Genomic DNA, 21,148 nt, shown 5'->3' with positions numbered 1-21,148 from the left:
CCTAGCCGTCTCTTTTAGCACTCTGGGATGCATTCCATCAGGGCCAGGAGACTTGTCTATCTTTAGCCCCATTGCTCATCACTACCTCCTTAGTGATAACAATCCTCTCAATGTCCTCACCTGTCATAGCCTCATTTCTATCAGTCGCTGGCATTTTATTTGTGTCTTCCACTATGAAGACCGACCCAAAAAACCTGTTCAGTTCCTCAGCCATTTCCTCATCTCCCATTATTAAAACTCCCTTCTCATCCTCTAAAGGACCAATATTTACTCTTTTTTGTTTTATATATTTGTAAAAACTTTTACTGTCTGTTTTTATATTCTGAGCAAGTTTACTCTCATACTCTATCTTACTCTTCTTTATAGCTTTTTCAGTAGCTTTCTGTCCCATTCCTCTAGTCTCCCACCAATCTTTGCCACTTTATATGCTTTTTCCTTCAATTTGATACTCTCCCTTATTTCCTTAGATATCCACGGTCGATTTTCCCTCTTTCTACCGTCCTTCCTTTTTGTTGGTATTGTCAGGGGTCAGGCCTTGAAGGTGAGATCTGATTGTAGGGTGGGGATAAGTGCCCCTTTGTGAAGAGGGTGAGAGTCCAATGGGGGGGGGGGGGAGTAATCTCATAGGGAGGGATGGAGGGGAATCCCGTGGGAGAGGGGATTCCCTGTGAGGGGGGGGGAGGGAGTGACTGTGGAGAATCTCATTGGGCTTCCGGGAGTTGGGGGGACCCCCTGGGGAGGTCAAGAGTTATGCAGAAGCTAGAAGTGGTTTTAAACTGACAGTTGATAACTCAGTTATGAGTATATTCAAAAAGGAACTAAGGTGCTCGATCTGGCCTACATTTTAACTAGTCACCTTGACAAACAGCCAGCACCATATCATGTTCAGAATACGCCCATTTTTCCAGCACTGTACAAACCAGCAGCGTGATATAATTGTTATTAATGCAAAGTAGGCTGACACGCTCAACCTATCCAGTGAGCAAATAATCAAATAAAGAGCTGCTGTTCTCTCTGCTGAGTCACTCCCTTATGCTTTGTGAACCATGGGGATTGACTGGCAGTGTCGCTGTGCCCTTATCCGCATCGTTTTCATTTCAGTCTCCATCATTAACCAGGGACTAGGATCTAAACCCATTAATCCCCATGACAAGGAAGTCCAGAACTCACTAGATTTTGCAGTGGAATCATTCAACACGTTCTCAAAGGATGATCATCTTTTCAAAGTCACTCGGGTTGTGTCAGCACGAGTAGAGGTAACGAGACCAGGATTCAGAGCCTGTTAAACGCTGAGGTGAAATGTGTGCGCAACGGGGGAAGTGAAAGTCATGAGGTAATGCCCCTGCTGATCACGTCTTGAAAGGTCACCTGGATGCCACTCTGACCCTGTCAGTAGGACGGCGGGGGTGGGTGGGGGGGGGGGGGGGGAGGAGTGTGGGGTGCCACCCATGGCTTCACATGGGTGGTGTCCCTCATGTCATTATGATCGCTCCCCTCTCCGGACCCCTCACCCAGTTAGAAAGTTGGGTCTGCTCCGGTTGCGCAAATAGGATGTTGTAAGGAGAATTATCTAAAATATTTGCAGTGCGTTCTTCCATGTGTTTTATCTGTTCTCATATTTTTAAATCCCTCCATGGCCTTGCACCCTCACTTATCTCTCTCTACTACCTGGAATATATGCGGCCCTCTGATTCTGGCCTTTTCATCTCTGATTTTTTTTGTCGCACCAACCTTGGCCCCTTCAGCTGCCGAGTTCCTAAACTCTGGGATATGTGCTTGAAACCGCTCCACCTTTCCACTCCTGGGCCAGGATTCCACACCACCCTCCCTACTCCCCACTCCTAAACCCGCTTCTGCCTGGTGGGATATTACTGTCCCGCCAAAAATCAGTGGGGACTTAAAACGGCCTACTGCAGCTACCGGGTTACGGGGAGGGGTGGGGTGGGGGGTGCCTTTTACTGCCTTCGGATAAATATGAGTGATGCGACCATCAATTCACTCGAAGACTCGTGTCGAAGTAACCAGTGGTTTTAATCAACTTACAACTTTGCCTGCCTGCGACTGGTACAATACTGAAGGCGGTCCCGCAGGTAAGCTGCTCTTATACTTCCTATAAGGGGCGGAGCCATGGGCGGAGCCCGTACATGCCCCAACATATCACCCTGTGGGTGAAGCCACATAATGGCCCATAGATGGAGCCCACAGGGTTAATGACATAGTATAACATAATACAGTATACTGTTGAATTAATAGTACTTATACATTCACCACATTCACCCCCTGTAAAAAAAATTAAGTCTGGCGGGGGTGTCGGGTTCACAAATTCAGTCGGTCCGGCGCCCGGATCGTACGGTGCGACCGCTGAACCACTGGTGTCGCAGCCGTTTCGGGTGGCTGTGGAAGTGGGTGCAGTGTGGGCCCAGGGGTGGACTCCGGGGGCGGCTCTTCCGGAGCCTCATTCCTGCGGACTGGTGTGCCGGGTAGAAGGGAGCACTGGAACCAAATAGGTGTGGGGGCGCTGGACATGGGAGGTTGGGCGGGGTATAGTGTGGGGGGTACAGTAGTGGTAGTGGTGGAGGAGCCTGCGGGCGCCAGGACTTGGAGGGAGACGGTATCCTGCCGGCCATCGGGGTGTTCGACGCCTGCATAGTGTGGGTTTGAGTGCAGGAGCTGGACCCTCTCTACCAGGGGGTCAGTCTTATGGGTCCGAAGGAGGATAGGACCCGGTGTCATCAGCCAGGACAGAAGCGAGGCCCCTGTGGTGGTTCCCCTAGGGAAGACAAACAAGCGGTCATGAGGAGTCTGGTTTGTGGCCGTGCAAGGGAGGGACCTAATAGCGTGGAGCGCATCGGGGAGGATCTCCTGCCAGTGGGAAACCGGGAGATTCCTGGACCGTAGGGTCAGTAGGATGGTCTTCCAGACCGTCGCGTTCTCCCTCTCCACTCCCCGTTTCCCCTGGGTTTATAACTGGTAGTCCTGCTCGAGGCGATGCCCTTACTGAGCAGGTACTGACGCAGCTCGTCACTCATGAATGACGAGCCCCTGTCACTGTGGACATAATTGGGAAACCACATGGTGAAGACACTGTGCAGGGCTCTAATAGCAGCGGGGGTGGTTCTATCGGGGCATGGGATGGCAAACGGGAAATGGGAGAACTCATCTATAATGTTGAGAAAATAGGTATTGTGATTATTTGAAGGGAGGGGCCCTTTGAAATCAATACTGAGGCATTCAAAGGGCCGGGATGCCTTTACCAGTTGGGCCTTATCTGGTCAATAGAAGTGTGGTTTACACTCCGCACAGATTTGGCAGTCCCTGGTTACAGCTCTGACCTCCTCGGTGGAGAAGGGCAGGTTGCGGGCCTTGATGTAATAGGCGAGCCGGGAGACCCCCGGGTGGCAGAGGTCGTCGTGGATAGCCCATAGTCGGTCATCTTGCGCGCTGGTCCATATGCCGCGGGTCAGGGCATCTGGGGGCTCGTTGAGCTTCCCAGGACGATATAATATATCGTAATTATAGGTGGAGAGTTCAATCCTCCACCTCAAGATCTTATCATTCTTGATCTTGCCCCGCTGCGTATTATCAAACATGAAGACAACCGATCGTTGGTCGGTGATGAGTGTAAACCTCCTACCAGCGAGATAGTGCCTCCAGTGCCGCACGGCTTCCACGATGGCTTGGGCTTCTTTTTCGACCGAGGAGTGTCGAAGTTCAGAGGTGGTGAGGGTGTGTGAAAAGAACGCTACCGGCTTGCCTGCTTGGTTAAGGGTGGCAGTGAGAGCGACCTCTGATGCATCGCTCTCCACCTGGAAGGGGATAGACTCGTCCACTGCACGCATGGCGGCTTTGGCGATGTCCGCCTTGATGCAGTTGAAGGCCTTAAATAGTGGGCGGGCTTTGTTCGCAGACTGGGGGATCCACTGGGCATAATAGGAAAAAAATCCAAGGCAGCTCTTGAGGGCCTTGGGACAGTGAGGGAGGGGGAGTTGTAAGAGGGGGCTCATACGGTCAGGGTCGGGCCCTAGGACACCATTTTCCACGACACAGCCGAGGATGGCTAGCCTGGTTGTGCGGAAAACGCATTTCTCCTTGTTATAAGTGAGGTTAAGTTTTTGGGCGGTTTGGAGAAATCGGTGGACGTCGTGGTCCTGCTGATCATGGCCGCAGATGGTGACGTTGTCCAAGTATGGAAATGTAGCCCACAGCCCATATTGGTCCACCATTCAGTCCATCACTCGTTGGAACACCGAAACCCCGTTCGTGACACCAAAGGTGACCCGGAGGAAATGAAAAAGGCGACCATCTGCCTCAAACGCCGTGTAGTGGCAATCCTCCGGGCGGATTGGGAGCTGGTGGTATGCAGACTTCAGATCCACCGTGGAGAACACGCGGTAGTGCGCGATCTGATTCGCCATGTCTGCAATCCGGGGAAGAGGGTACGCATCAAGTTGCGTAAACCGGTTAATGGTCTGGCTGTAATCAACCACCATCCGGAACTTTTCCCCGGTCTTGTCGACCACCACCTGAGCTCTCCGGGAGCTATTGCTGGCTTTTATGACTCCTTCCCACAAGAGACGCTGGACCTCGGACCTAATAAACATCCTGTCCTGCAGACTATACCTCCTGCTTCGCGTGGCTACTGGCTTGCAGTCCGCGGTGAGGTTAGCGAAGAGGAGAGGAGGGTTGACCTTTAGGGTTGCGAGGCTGCATATGGTGAGCGGGGGCAGGGGTCCGCCAAAACTAAGAGTTAGGCTCCTGAGATTGCACTGAAAGTCGAGTCCTAAAAGGAGAGGGGCGCAGAGGTCTGGGAACACATACAATTGAAAATTAGTATACTCGGCGCCCTGTATCGCGAAGGTTGCAGTAGTGCGCCCTTGGATTTGTATTGAGTGCGACCCAGAGGCGAGGGAGATTGTTTGTTGCGTCGGGAATATCGGGAGCGAGCGGCGCTTACCAGATCCTGGTGAATAAAACTCTCGGTGCTCCCAGAGTCGAACAGGCAAGGTGTCTCATACCCGTTAACCCGGACGGCCATCATGGAGCTCCTGAGGTGCTTGGGTCGCGACTGGTCCAAGGCGACTGTACTGAGTTGAGGGTAATCGGCGGAGTGATCAACGGTGCTGGGACGGACCCGCGATTACTGTCCGCGCAGGTCGTACGCGACGAGTGGCGTAGCAGATGGTGGCCAAGATGGCGGCCCCTGTTGATCGAGCGTGGCGGGCAGTGAGGAAGGTGGCATCCAAGATGGCGGCCCCCATGGATCACACGTGGCCGGCTGCGTGGGGGAGGGTGGCCAAGATGGGGGCCCCCGTGAGTCACATGTGTTGTACGGAGTTGGAGTCGGCAGACACACTGCCACATTATGGGGTCTGCAGGGCTGAGAGTCGGTGGATCGGGTCTGTGAGTTCGAGTGCTTAGGCTTGGCCAGGCAGACCTTGGCGAAGTGTCCTTTTCGCCCGCAGCTGCTGCAGTTTGCGTTGTGGGCCGGGCAGTGTTGCCGGGGGTGTTGAGACTGGCCGCAAAAATAGCAAGGTAGCCCCCCCATGATGAGCGGGTGCCCGCGCAGCGCAGGTCTGGGGTAGTCTCTGGTCGGGGGCCCACGAGGGAGTCGCGTGGTCGGCCGGGAACGCAGTGAGACTCTGAAAAGCGACCTCCAGCGAGGTTGCCGATTTTACCGTGTCATCCAGGTCCTGGGCCCCTTTTAAGAGCATGCGCTGCCTCACATAGTTCAATCTGACCCCCGCAACATAAACGTCTCGGACGGTGAGCTCCATGTGCTGAGTGGCCGTAACGGCCTGATAGTTACAGTTGCACGCGAGGGCTTTGAGGTCGCGCAGATAGTCATCCAGCGACTCCCCGGGGCGCTGGCGGTGAGTGGTGAAGATATGTCGCGCGTAGACCTCGTTCACATGCCGCACGTAGATGCGTTCGAGTATTGTGAGGGCCTCTGTATAGGAGGTGGCTTTGTCGAACTGGGCAGAAATGCGATGGCTCACCTGTGAGTGGAGGAGACTCAATTTCTGTTCATCTGTGACGGATGGCATCGACGATGCGGCCAGGTAGGCCTTAAAACACCGAAGCCAATGTGAAAAAATGTCTTTCGTCTCCACGGCCTGTGGATCGAGCTCCAGTCTGTCAGGTTTGAGGGCTGACCCCATAGTAGTTCTTTAAGTTGATTAAATTGAGGCGACCATCAATTCACTCGAAGACTCGTGTCGAAGTAAACAGTGTCGAAGTAAACAGTGGTTTTAATCAACTTACAACTTTGCCTGCCTGCGACTGGTACAATACTGAAGGCGGTCCCGCAGGTCTGCTGCTCTTATACTTCCTCTAAAGGGCGGAGCCATGGGCAGAGCCCGTACATGCTCCAACATCGCCCCCTGTGGGTGAAGCCACACAATGGCCCATAGATGGAGCCCACAGGGTTAATAACATAGTATAACGTAATAAAGTATATTGGTGAATTAACAGTATTTATACATTCACCACAATGAGTTGTTATTGTTTTGTTATCAAACAGATTGATCAGGAAAGTGGTGGTTCACAAGCAGCCAGTGTTAGCAATGTCCAGTTGCCATGGTCACATCGTGGCCTGTGATGTAATGATGTTCTTGAGGGTGAAGTTGGGCTTTATGAGGCAAGACGGTTCGATACTTTGAGCAGCGCTGGCAGCTTGCAGCACAGCGAGAATGCACATCGGCGAGCAGTGGCGGAAATCCTTCAGGACAATGGGTTTAAATCTGTGTTGAGAGGGGGGTGACTTCAGGTGGCCAAGCACCTGAGGATCTTGGAGTCCTGACCTGGTGGCTTAGCAACCTCAGCAATTTAATTGATGAGGAGGAGGGGATAAGCCTGATAAATCTGGAAGAAATAAAAATAGCTCCCATCCCCTGACTCCCCCAACTCCCCTATTCTACCACTAAGAACTGCTGGCCTATCAGAGGACAGGCAGACTGTCGGTCTCAGCTGCTCCATGTGGAGTGGTGGTCACTGCTGGGACTGCAGCAGGCCCCACAGCAGGCCTTGAGTGCAGCTAAGTTGGGGTTGTGGATCACCAGGGCCAATCACACAGGCCCCAACAGGGGTGTGTCCTTTCTACGTGGGCCACAAGGTGCCTGTTCAGGAGACAAACCCCTCGGCCCCCTTCCACTCTAGAAGCTCCGGCACTCCCGAGATTCCAAAATTCCCCACCTTAGGGTCCGACCTCACCTCCACCCCCACTATCTTGGATCGCGTTCTAAACACCGCCTCCCAGTAGCTCTCCAGCTTCTCACAGCCCCAGAACATTTTCTTTGTTTGGCCCTTCATTCCACACTGTAACCAACCACTGTTTTGTCGATGTACCATTTGTCAATGTTCTCTGTTGATTATTCTTGCGTCTACTATGTACGTACTGTGTACGTTACCTCGGCCACAGAAAAATGCTTTTCACTGCACTTTGGTACATGTGACACTAAATCAAATCAAATCAACATGTGTGCGCATGGTTCACTGGACCCTGCCCACACTTCTCACGCCTAACAGCCACCCTCTGAAAGAAACCCCCCCCAAACCATCGCCTCACCTTCTCCACATTCACCGCCCAGTAATAGTGCAGCAGGTTCGGGAGAGCCACACCCCCTTTCTGCCTCTGCAGGAGAACCCTCTTCACCCTCGGCATCTTCCCCACCCATATCAACTCCAAGATCAGTGCCCCCACAGTCCGGAAGAAGGCCCTGGGGAGAAAGAGCGGGAGTTTTTGAAAGACAACCAGGAAACTAGGCAGCACATTCATCTTTACCAGCTGCATTCGCCCTGCCAAGCTCAAGTGCAAAGTGTCCCACCTCTTAAAATCCCTCTTGCCCTCCTCCACTAACTGTCAAATTCCATCTGTGCATCGTGGCCTACTCGCGTGTCACCTGATCCCCAAATACCTAAATCTCTCTCTAGCTACCTTTAATGGTAGTGCTCCTGAATTGGCCCCCCGGCCCACCGCATTCACCGGAAACACCTAGCTCTTCCCAACTTTCAGCTTATACCTGGAGAAGGCCCCAAAGCTCTCTAACAGGCCCATGATTCTACCCATACTCTCCAGTGGGTCTGACACAAACGACAATAGGTCGTCTGCATACAATGACATCTGGTGCTCCCTACCCCTCCTCACAATCCCTTGCCACTCAGCAGACCCCTGAAGGATCAACGTTAAGAGTTCAATCGTCAGCGCAAATAATAATGGCAACAGCAGGCACCCCAGCCTCATTCCCTTGTGCAACCCAAAGCCTAGTGAACTCATCTCGTTCACACTTACCACCAAGGATGCACACAAAAGATGCACCCATGCCACAAACATCGGCCCAAACCCAAACCTTCCCAGAATTTAGAACAGTTACTTCCACTCTACCGGGTCAAAGGTCTTCTCTGCATCCATAGATTAAATAACCTCCGGTGCCTGCCCCCCTGACGGAGTCATAACTACATTCAACAGCCTCCTGATGTTACTGGATTACTGCCTACCCTTCACAAAACCCATTTGATCCTCGGAGACCACCCCTAGAACATACCCCTCCATCTTCGCCAACACCTTCGCCAATACTTTCATGTCCGTATTTGACAAAGGCATAGGCATACACGACCCACACTCCAGAAGTTCCTTCCCTTCTTTGGGATCAATGTTATCGATGTCTGTGACAGCGTCGCTGGCAACTCCCCCTGTCCACCACCTCACTAAACAGCCCCAACTGGTGAGGGACCAGCTCTGTTACAAAAACCTCATAAGATTCCGCCGGATATCCGTCTGGCCCCAGGGCCTTCCCCCGCCTGCATTCCCCTGATAATATCTATCACCTCCTTCAGACCCAGCGGCTCCTCCAATGCCTGCCTCTTCTCTTCCTCCAACTCTGGGAACTCCAACTCATCCAAGAATCGTCCCATATCCCCCTCTCCTACACCCAGCTCGGCCTTATACAACCTCTCATAAGACCCCCTGAACACCTCGTTTATCCTCCCCGGCTCCAACACCACCTCCCCATTCTCTGCCTGCACCCTTAAAATTTCCCTAGACGCCGCCTGCTGCCGCAGCTGGTGGGCCAACATGTGGCTCGCCTTCTCTCTGTACTCATACTGCACCCCCCTTGCCATCCACAGCTGTCCCATCGCTTTGCCCATCGTCGACCTATCAAACTGACCCTGCAGCCTTTCCTCGCCACCAGCAACTCCTTTGTGCGGGCCTCCCCGAATATCTCCCATCCACCTCAACTATCTCGTCCAGCAGCCACCAGGGCTCCTCCCTCCTCCTTCTATCCCTGTGAGCCTTGAATGAAATAATGTCCTCTCGAACCACCGCCTTCAATGCTTCCAAAAACGTGGCCGCCGACACCTTCCCTTTCTGATTGCACTCCACATAATTCCCAATTGTCAGTCTCACCTTTTCACAAAACGCCTTGTCCACCAAAGGATCTGAATCCAACCTTCACCCTGCCCTGAACTAAGCCTAACCTCCAACATCCGAAATCACAATTCCCACATACTCCATCCCCACCACCCTCATCAACACCGCCCGACTCGCCACAAAGAAATTGATTCTAGAATACACCTTATACACGTGCAAGAAGAAGGAGTACTCCCTCCCTCCCTCCCTCCTGGGTTCCTGAGCCCTCACAGATACACAATCCCCATGGGCTCCATAAACCCTCCCAGCTCCTTTGTCATTCTTGAACTTCCCATCGACTTGAGGCTCGACCTTTCCACCTTCAACTCCATTACACAGTTGAAATCTCTGCCCATAATCAGTTGGTGCGTATCCAAGTCCAGGGTCGCACCCACTGATCCCTTTACAAACCCCACATCGTCCCAGTTCGGCGCAAATTCGTTGACTAACATCACCGTCGCCGTCCCAGCACCCGCTCATTGTCACATACCTCTACCCCCACCAAATGCCCCATTCCCCTCGCCCCCACAAATCCCGTCCTCTTGTTCAACAAAATGGCCACCCCTTCGACTTCAAATCGAACCCTGAGTGAAATACTTGCCCCATCCATCCCTTCTTCAGCCTAATCTGATCCTTCACCTGGAAAGGTGTCTCCTGTAGAAAAGTCACCTCCACTCTCAAACCCCTCAGGTGTGCAAAACCCAGGGAACTCTTGACAGGTCCATTCAGCCCCTGGACGTTCCACGTCATGACTCTTACCGGAGGCTTACTCCTCTATTCCACTCTCCCTTCAACCGTCACCCCTACCAGTTCTGTCTCACTTAAGCCCGCCCTGAACACAGCCAATCTAAGATGGTCCCCCTCTCTGCCCATGACCACGCTTAACCTCCCATCTTGCCACGTCACATTCCCCCCCCCTCTTTGGCAACACAAACCACCGTAAACCCAACTTTTGCCGGCTTATCCCCTCCATCCCACTCCACCCCTCAGTTCTCCTCCAACTTATGGTCCCTCATAAAGCCGTTCACCTCCCCTGGCATTTCAAAATAATACTCCCGGCCGGCGAATGTTGGGGTAACACCCCAAAATGAATCTTCCGTCTGTACAACACAGCCTTGACCTTGTTGAATCCTGCACTCCTCTTCGCCAGCTCCACACCATTTTCCTCATAAATCCAGATTCAATTACCCTCCCATTCATAGACTTGCATCGCCCTGGCCCACCTCAGGATCTTCTCCTTGTCCACAAACATGTGCCTCCACACAATCACCTCCCACAGCGGCTCCCCTGCTCTCGGGCTTCTGCCTCAAGGACCTGTGGGCCCTTTTCACCTCTGGGGCCTTGTCCAGCACCTTCTCCTCCATCAACCCCACCAGCATCCTCGAAAATGTACTTTGTGGTGCTCATTCCTTTCACACCCTCAGGCAGACCCACAATCCCCAAGTTCTGCCACCTGGACCCGTTCTCCTGCTGCTCTACCTTCACCTGCAGCAACTTACACAGATCCCCCAGGATCCCACCTCTGTCTCCAAGGACACAATCTGATCACTCTGGTTGGACACCACCTTCTCCACCTCGCATATCGCTGCACCTTACGCCTCGAGGCACTTCTTTCTCCGATCCAACGACCCTCGCAGAGATGCCACTGTCCCCTCAAATGTCTTTGACCAGTCACTGTGCATCTCCTTCCTCTGCTGGTGAAATTGCTCCTTGCTGATACTTATCAATTGCTCCACCTGAGGCTTTCCCACCAATGACGATCCTTCCCCCTCAGCCATTCTCACAATTGGTGCAGCGCCACAGGACTCGTCCAACTCCGTAGCCAGGTCTTTCACTGTCTTCCGCCAGGTCTGATAGCCCGTAAACATGCCAATCCAGGGGAGAACCTCTTCTCCTACACCTTCCGCTCCACGTTTCTGCCGAAACTACCCCGCTAATGGGTAAAAAGTGCCAAAACCAACAACTGTGGGCGATCATTCACACCATAGCCGGCACCGGAAGACTCGAGCAACTTCTGTTGTGGCTTGTCCCAAGAATCAGCTGCTGTGATAGGTAGCGTCCTGCAAACATCAGCAGACCATTGCATCTGCTAGGTCACTGCTGCCAGATTTGTGAGAGCTGAGCAGTACATACATTTCAAATAAATGGGGCCTCACAGGCCCAAAGTGGGATTCACCTCCATTGCTGGATTCCCACAGGTACAAGACATCAATGATTGTGGCCTTCAAGGTGCTGAGTGAATGGCCAATGAGATTCATCAGTAAGAAGGGCTTCCACTCTCTCCGTGTTCAGGTGATCCGCAATCACATAAAAGCTTTATGCATTTGTTATCCTGGCAATTGCCAATACACCTTCATCCTCCAGCAGTCCAGGGCTCCACGGTACTTAATGCACCATCCAAACTCCGTGTATGGATTCTAGCATTCTTGAAGAGTCAGCAATTCACCCCCTTATGCGACCTCACAGTTGAAGCCATCTGCTTACAAGGAATACAACTAATGAGACCACCGGGCTTCTGTGGTTCTGGTGCCTGGACCGGTTATTTTGAGTTCTGTAGGGCACTCCTGTAAGGTTCTCGGGCATTGCAACGCTTCCATTACATGCCCCCCCCCCCCCGCCCCACACCTCGTGAGGAGTCTACGTGATGAGATGTTAGATCAATGCAACTCATCAGAGGAGGTGGAAATGGTGGCGGAAGAGGGGGAAGAAGGTGGAGAGCAGAACATTGCCCACACTGAGCAGGGGGAGGCCGGGTAGAAGTCAGCAGCCTAAACTCCTATTGGGATGACATACAGGGCATAATAGATTCAGGCACATTTCACTTGAGCTCTGCTCACCCAGCAGGACGTCTCCCATTGTGAGAAAACTTTCATTCAACGTAAAGCCTTGAATAGTTCCTGCACGTGTGGAACACATTCCGCCATCAGCCTCAGTGAGCCCATCCTTCCCCACTTTTCCCAATAAAGAATGGACACTCACACACCAGGGATTATGGCTCAAAGCCTCCAGTGTTACTAATAAATCACAAAGTACAGAATCACCAATGAAATTAACCCAAGTGAACCACTCAGTGAAAAGACCCATGTGGTGGCTTCTCTCGCAACCCCTTCAACACAGTTCCCCCCTCCTCCGACACAACCATCCTTGTGGATTAGGGAGGGACAGCCCGCTTGCGTGTGTCTGCTTGTGACTGAAACGCACGTTGCAGTCATCAGATGTAGATTTGTGTAGATTAAGGGGATGGTGCACATGTCTGACCTTCTGACAGAATGTCAACACCTTGGATGCATTGAGAAACCTCAGCTCTGCCGGGTTTGCAGCTGTCACAGGTGCGTTCTTATGATACGAGTCATGGCTATCTTTACTCTTCCATTGTCTTCAAAAGCTGGTGCTCTTATTAAAATGCTTCCTGTTATCACAGCGAGTGCCTGTTCCCATAGCCTGTTTTCAATGTATGTGAACCTGGACCAGAAACCTGTGTTAACACACTCAGAGTCATAGAGGTATTTAGTTTATACAGCACAGAAAGGCCCTTCGGACCATTGTGTTCATCCTGGCCCATCACGCACCTATTTATTCTAATCCCATTTTCCTCCACTTGATCTGTGACCTTGTATGTTATGGGCCGGGATCCTCCGAGACCGCGCTGGGTCGGAGAATCGTCGGTCACGCCGGAGATTCCCGCCATGCCACTCCGACGCCGGGACGTGATTCTCCAGCGACCGGAGAATCGGCGCCAATCGCACACGTGCGCAGTTGAAGCAGCGCCGGTCGGGGGCCATTCAAAACAGCCTCTGCGGCGATTCTCCGCTGTCGACCAGCGAGTTCCCGCTGAATTCTGCCGGCCTGGTTCCAATCTGGTACCACCCGACGGGAGCTCGGACCCAAGGCCGTGGTGGTCGTCCTGTTGGGGGGGGGGGGGGGGGGAGGATCAGACTCCGGGGGGGAGGAGCCTGCGTGACGGCCAGACCTGCAATTGGGTGCTACCGATCGGCGGGCGCACGCGATCTGGAGGGGGCCTACTTCCTTCTGCGCGGGCCTGCTGTGTGGCTCCGCCATGTTGTGCAGTGCAGAAAGGGCCACCACACGCATGCGCCGACATGAACACCATGCGCGTGCATGGACCTGTGCCGGCAGTGCAGGGCCGCGTATCAGCGCCGGAGCGCGCGCAGCACTCTGTCATTGTGCTGGCCCCTGTAGCCCACTGAATCGCTGGGCCAAGAGGCCCGTTTACGCCGGCGTGCAACACTCCTGTGTTTACGCCGGCGTCAACACTTGGGGCGGAATTCTCCGCTCCCGCGAAAAATCGTGAAGAGTTCACGACGGCCTCGGAGGCCGCTCCTCTCACCGTATTCACCCCCACCCGGGGCTAGGAGCGGTGCTCCATTATTTCGGCCACCGTGCCTTGACGCTTGCGTCAAGGCAGCGCGCCGAGAATGACGCGATGGCGGCGCCTATGTGACGTCAGCCGTGCATGCGCAGGTTGGCCGGCTCCAACCCGCGCATGCGCGGCTGACGTTACGACGGCTGACGGCTCAAACCCGCGCATGCGTGGTTGCCGTCTTCCCCTCCGCTGCCCTGCAAGACGTGGCGGATTGATCTTGCGAGGCGGCAGAGGGGAAAGAGTGCGTCGCTTTGAGACGCCGGCCCGACGATCGGTGGGCACCGATCGCGGGCCAGTCCCCTCCCGAGCACGGCCGTGGTGCTCACTCCCCTCTCCGCCCCCCACATGCTTCAAACGGGCCTTTGGCACCCATGTTCACGACGGCAGCGACCAGGTGTGGTTGCCGCCGTCGTGAAACGGTCGCGAACGGCAGGCCGCTCGGCCCATCCGGGTCGGAGAATCGCCGGTCGCCATGAAAAACGGTGAGCGGCGATTCTTCCAAGCGGGGGAGGGGGGGGGGGGGGGGGGGAGGATCGCGGGGGGCGCCAGGGGAAATGAGTCGCCTGGCCCTCTCGCGATTCTCCCTGCCCGCGTGGGGAGCGGAGAATCGCGTCCTTGATGTTTTGAGTGCTCATCTAAATGTTTCTTAAATGTTGTGAGGATTCCTGCCTCTACCACCTTTCAAGCACTGAGTTCCAGAGTCCCACCACCCTCTGGTGAAAAACCTTTCCTCAAATCCCTTCTAAACCTCCTACCCCTTACCTTAAATTATGCCCCCTTGATATTTATTTATGGTAACTGGGAATGACTGCTTCTCCAATGGCTGACATGTTCTTACCCTGCTTAACAGCTACAGCCAGAATTTTATATGAAAGGGCATTCATCGGCTGAGGGTAGCCAATGCAATTCACAGACTACAGTTAAGTGATTACCGCTGAATAAATGATTGTTTCTACCTGTAATTTGCTAGGATCTTGGTGGATTATTGTACATCCTGGATGCCAAACTGGGAAGGACGCAGTGCAGGAAGGGAGCTGATGAAAATTTGACATCTTGCTCCAGCACCGAGGTAGCAGGACCCGCTAAGGTAAGTGAGACTCTATCTGGGGACAATGGATCGCTAACTGAGGTATTGTGTGAGTTTGGGGTGTAGATCTGGATGAAAAGATGGAACCAGCAAAGACTTTTCCCATATACCTGAGACTACGGTCTTCTTTCCACACAAAACACATGAAGAAATTGTGGGGAACAGTGAAGAGGGGAAAACAGCAAATACATGGTATCATCACTGGGGAAGTCAGAATCGAACAGCGTGCTGTACCGTGATGATCCTTAATGTGAGACGTGGGCAGGCAATATCCATGAGAAGAGAAGATTGTTAAAAGAATCGGAAAGGGAAATGTGATCAAGTGGGGTACGAGTGAGCTGACAAAGAAAGGACGTAGACAACAAACATAAACAATGGAGCACAGACAGGAAGAAGAAGGGAAGTGCAGAAAATGTAACAGAAAGAAGCAGAGTGAATTTAAAGTTAAGTGAAATAAAAGATTAAGTGAGTGATACCTTATTACATGTATTTTCTCGATTGTTTGTTGAAGTGTGAGAAGACATTGCAAAAAGAAAGGTTTGTATTTGAAAGCCGTCGTCCACAGCATCGGGATGTCGCCGAGCATTTTACAGCTGATTAATGACTGAGGAATAACTATTGGCCAGGACAGTGGGAAAACCCAGGCTGTTCTGTCGGGACACGGAATGTTTTACATTCACCGAACGACAAGGCCTCAGTTTATACATCTCACTCTGAAAGGCGGCACCTCCAGGACTCCTACCCAGACAGAATATTGCAGATGCTGGAAATGTGAAAAAACCTCCAGAAAATTCTAGGAGCGCTCAGCAGGTCAAGCAGCATCCAGGAGGCCGAAATATTGAGACGCAGCTTTCATATCTTTATTCGTTCCAATACCACAGCCTTTAGCCTGTCATTTAATCTCTCCTGTCTTCCACTGACCTTCTCTATTGTCCTCTGCACCCTCATCCCCACCGCCTCACTTTGCCACGCACCCCCCCCCCCCCGCCATCCCACCTACCCCCGGCCCCTTCTGTTGCTTCAAACCTTTTGCATTTCTAATCTTTGCCTGTACTGGTGAAAGGCCACAGGCCTAACTTTGTTTCTCTCTCCACAGATGCTGCTTTACCTGCTGAATATTTCTGACATTTTAATTTTTAAACTGTTTTTATTTCCAAAGTTCCCTCAGGAAGAAGACTGAAATATTGCTCAAGTCTCATGTGCGGGACTGGAGCCCATAGCCTTCTGACTCATTGTCAAAAATCAACTGAACTCTGGCTACCGCATTGAGTAGAGAAAAAGACAAAACCTCATATTGGTACCACAGCTATTCCAGCTGCACAAATATACAAGGGGTAGCAGCCAGAGTCGTAAGAATCAGCATTAGAAAGGCACAGTTTTGCAAGAAGAGAGTGCAAAATACCTTGGAGGGCGCTGCGGCCAATTTGCAGTCCACAGAGTTAAATAAAAAGGACTGCCCTATGAGTCTGTAGTCCTGACAAATGCTCCGACTGTGTGAAGCTGTCAGCTAGGAGCACAGAACTGCAAAGCTTTTCCTGAACATTTGCCTTCATTTTAATTGGGAGAAATGTTCATGCTGACCGTAGGCCTTTCTCTGTCTATTACAGGGGTGGGCAAACTTTTCCGTGCAAGGGCCACATTCAGAAATTCACAATTTTAAAGGGCCGCATAGTATATTAAGTAAAATAATTAATATTTAAAATAGCCAAAATAAAAGGTTTTTAAAGAAAAAAAAAGCAATTAATTTTTATTAATTAATATTTTAAAGTAGAAACTTCACATGAAACACATGTTGTGCCGAGCAATGATCACCCTACTCAAGTCAACGTATCCACCCTATACCAGTAACCCAACAGCCCCCCCATTAACCTTAAAATTAAAAAATATTTAAAAAAAATTTTTTTTTTAAATTAAAAAAAAAAATTTTTTATGACTTGATCTTGGTGGGCCGCATAAAAACCTTTGGCGGGCCGCATGCGGCCCGCGGGCCATAGTTTGCCCACCCCTGGTCTATTACATGAAACAAAATGACCAGTACCTTCACGACACCCGAGGATAGCCCGGTGTCAGTATCCAGCTGATTTTTATCAAACGTGCTGGCCAGTTAGAGAGTAAAGCTCCGACACTGCTCCATTAACCACCTATCTCCTCACTTAGTGCAAATGGTTTCAGTACACACAATCAGAATCAGATCAAATGAAAGCTGCTCTAAGTGCTGGACTGAGACTGGCAAAGTGTCTCAGCTACAATTCACAAGGAGCAGACCGGTGCAGGGGCGATGGGCCGAAGGGCCTTTGATATGCTCAGGACCTCTGTGACTTAGGAGCGTTGGGAGAGGCGAGCAAATTCCTCTGGGCTGCTCCCCGCTCCAGCATTTACTCCCTGCAAAGTGCAGCAGAAACTGGGATTTCTGGGAGACCAGGAGCCGATCAGATAGATTCCCAGGTCAGAGAGGGGGAAAAAAATTGCATCCATTCTAGGGGAAGAGGTGAAAGGGAAATGTGGCAACCAGTCCAGCTGGTTCCAATGAAATCATCTGAAACCCAGTGAAAATTGGAAAATTCTTTTCTTTGTTTTTCATTTCAGAAAATTCTTTGCCATTTTGAAGTGTTGAGTACTTTTTGGCGTGATGAAAAATACCTTCTGCAAAGCAACTGCAAACCACTCAGCAGACAGGAGTGAACACGTATGTTCCTTGTCACACTTTGACACAACTCCAGAAATGTGACTAATTTCACAGCTGGCAAGGGGGCTGAGCTGTCAGAAACCTTCAGATTAAACAATAAATTTATCTACGCACCATAACGATTGCAGTTGTTTGTTGGTTTCTTATTGCGACTATCCATGGATTGTTATGAAACGGCCATTTCAGATCACCTGTTTTGGAAAGGGACCATAGATTCCTATCTCTGAGGAGCATACCTAGATACCCCAGAAGATGCACTAGGGGATTCCCCCCAAAGATCCCACAGAAGGATTGCACGGGAATTGCCCCGGAGATTTAATCTTCCGAAGGGCAATTACCCTGCACCAGGGAGCAGCCAAAACCCGGATTTATATTGGAGACTTCTAATGGTTCCCATCCACGTCACAGATGTTGCACGTTTTACTGTGGTTGTAAAACGCGTTTATTGGAGTGTATTAACACGCCTCCGTATTCGACGTGTGCTTAACACTACTAGGCTCTGTTCTATGTATTTATTCAGCTCTGGAGTCGCCAGGTGCCGTATAGACACCGTCACAAGTATTCCAAGGTCAAGTTCAAAGTAATAAAGACGATACACCGATTAGTAAGGTTCAAACGATCAATATTTATTATACAGTTATAATAAATACTCATGCACACACTAAGAGACTAAGCTATAACTAAACTTAAGTGATCAGAATACTTATCTAACAGGAACAGGCAAGGTCAGAGAACGAGGCCTTCGTCCTGGTCTTGTACTGCAGCCTTCAGCAAGCGTTCTGGTACTGGGGGTCTAGTGGGCTTGGATCGCGTAGCGAGCGTTGAACTTACGGTTTCGGCGGCTGGTGCTCAACGGCTGGAGTCAGGATGCAAGATGTCAGTCAGAGCCGGAGCACGGGTTTAACAGACCGGGCTATGTGGGGAATTTGCCTTTATACCCCTCTCTAATGTCCTTGCCCCCTTCTAGGCGGGCTCTACCTTTCGGTACCGATTGGAGCGTTTCCAAACGGTTACCTTCGAAATCCTCCAATGCGAGGGCCTTCCTCGGTGTTGGGGGGTGGTTTCGATATTCGTTACTCTGGTGCCATCCTGTCTGCGCAACCAATTAAGTGTTACATTGAGATGGAAATGTTGCCATTGTTCGTGCCTGGATCTGGGCTGCCTCATCAGAATGCTAAGCGCTTTGCCATTAACATCTTTGGCTTGGAGATCTTGCACCTGGCCAGAAACTGGTTTGCTGCTTGCAAAATGCTAATTAGTTGAGAGCAGACTGTCTGCTCTCACTAAACAGGCTTTTCCTTCTGTCTTCCATTTTACTTTGGCTCAGTGTCCATTTTGCGTGGCCAGCATGGCTACACAGAAGAGTTACCCAGGAAAGGTTAGAAGAATGAAAACCACTTCTAACTTCTGGGTAACTACACAGTGACTTGTCCCCAGAATCCCCCCACCCACTGGGCCCCCCGAATATACTCCCCATCCCGCCCCCTGCCCCCGGTACCCGCCTGACCCCATACCTTGACTACTCCCCCAACTACTTTCCTGACCCCAAACACATCCCAACTTCCTGACTATCCCACCTCCATGCCCCAACTACCCCCCCCCCTCACCGTGGACTACATTCTCTCACCCACCTGACCCCTCAACTACACCCCTCACACCTATCACCCACAACTATCCCCCAACCCCAACTAGCCTTCCCCTTCAATTATCCGCTCACCACCCCCCCCAGACTACCCCCTCACCCCCCCCCCCCCAACTTCCCACTGACGCCCCTCTCCCCCCACCAACACCAACGGGGGTGAGGAGGTGTGGCCTTTTCCTGCTGATGATTTGTGTGTTCTTGTAACAGCAAAATACCATTTTTATCCTGTTAATTTTCTACAAACACCGGCACATTAGAACGTCATGCCAAACAGTGGCCAGTTTACATTTTATTTTGCTTGAGGTGAAATTTGTGGCTGGCGCCCACCAGAATGCCTTGATCGGGTGCCTCAATAGCGGTGCCAATGCGTTCTCATCCGCGCACACAGTAAACACCATCCGCATACCATTAACGGGCATGACCAGGTATTGTCCGGGACCTCCATGATGCTCTGCCTCCACCTGGAGGAATTACCGACTGCACATTTCACTTGAGGTTTTAAAAACCCAGGAACCGGGCTTGGTTGATGAGGGGGAGAGAGGAGGTGGGATTATGCAAAGGCTTGACCGTGGACTGCAGGGCCGGCTGCAGGGGGAATGGAAGGTGGGGGGGGGGGGGGGGAGGATCTACCAGGCCCAGAAGGGGCAGCAGGGGGTAACCAGGGGTTGGGCCGTGGGGTTAGGGTGACCCCCCTCCACCATCATTGCCGCGGCCTGCAAGGCAACCATCTTTCTGTGCAACCCACTGACTGAGCTACATGGCCAGTGGTTGCAGAATGACACCGGCTATGTGGGTGCCCCCACCCTATTGCCCTGTGCACCACAGCCCCCATCCTCCACCTCACCAACCCCATACCCCACCCTCCCCCCCATCCGTTGACTACCTATGCCACCGTGTAGCCCGGTGGACCTGGTTGAGCTGGACACCAGGATACGCCATGCGAACATGTCTGACTTTCAGCCCCTGCAGACAATGGACTACGGAATCCAACCGGGAATGGAGGCCTTCATCCTGGCTGCCGCAGCCCTGGGGGATGCACTGAAGCTGTACGAGCTGGAGCTGCTCGAGGATGACTCGACAGCAGAAGAGCCTGCCCCAGAGAAACGGGAGGCAGCCAGTGGCAATGGAGAGCCGACTGCCCAACAAGTCGAGGAGGAGGTGGAAAGGAGGCATCACAAGAGGCCTTGTGTGTACCTGTCATTTGAGGACCTGCTGGGCATGCTGTTGAAGACTCCGGCTGAGCAGCAGGACAGTGTGACATATCTGCCGGTTCATGGTGCACCTGGGACTGTGGGGAATGGGGGAGGGCTCCCGCTCCTGGTGGCCGTCAAGGTGACAGTCGGCCTTTAGGGAAATTTAGGGACTGACGAGGAAATCTTGGGTGGAGCCAAAGGACATTGCTGGGTGTTGAACAAATACTTCATATTTGTCTTCACCCCAGAGAATGAGGAGGTACATAATGATAATAATAATCTTTGTCACAAATAGGCTCACATTAACACTGCAATGAGGGGCAGCACGGTGGCGCAGTGGTTAGCACTGCTGCCTCATGGCACTGAGGTCCCAGGTTCGTCTTTCGGGACTTGTGGGAGAAAACGGAGCGCTCGGATGTGGTAAACCACTGTTACACCTGTATTAGGTGATGTAAGGTAGGGCCTGTACTACAGGTTCGCCGGTAGCCCCTGCCTGCTGGCTCCGCCCAGTAGGCGGAGTATAAATATGCGTGTCCTCATTCAGCAGCCATTTCACCAGCTGCTGTGGGAGGCCACACACCTTACTGCAATAAAGCCACAGTTGTATCCAACCTTAGTCTTTGTACAATTGATCGTGCATCAATTTATTGCTCTAAGATTTTCCAAAAGATGGACCTCCGAATCAAACCACATCGCCTGCAGCTGGATCCACAATTAAGTGATGCCAAAAAGGACTTTAATCGCTGGCTT

The 21,148-nt window shown here is 51.9% G+C and overlaps 1 protein-coding gene across 1 annotated transcript; it reads left to right on the top strand.

Annotated features, from left to right (window-relative positions):
- The first annotated feature begins 1,006 nt into the window (after positions 1-1,006).
- On the top strand, positions 1,007-17,682 carry si:busm1-57f23.1 (uncharacterized protein LOC368621 homolog). The gene is made up of 3 exons (XM_038803937.1): positions 1,007-1,256; positions 14,761-14,877; positions 17,464-17,682. Exons 1-3 carry the CDS (start codon positions 1,047-1,049, stop codon positions 17,557-17,559), a joined length of 423 nt encoding a protein of 140 aa, XP_038659865.1. The 5' UTR covers positions 1,007-1,046; the 3' UTR covers positions 17,560-17,682.
- The last annotated feature ends 3,466 nt before the right edge of the window (positions 17,683-21,148 follow it).

This window comes from Scyliorhinus canicula, chromosome 1 (genome assembly GCF_902713615.1).
Source record: "Scyliorhinus canicula chromosome 1, sScyCan1.1, whole genome shotgun sequence".
NCBI lineage: Eukaryota > Metazoa > Chordata > Chondrichthyes > Carcharhiniformes > Scyliorhinidae > Scyliorhinus > Scyliorhinus canicula.
This window is presented reverse-complemented; position numbering and strand designations above follow the sequence as displayed.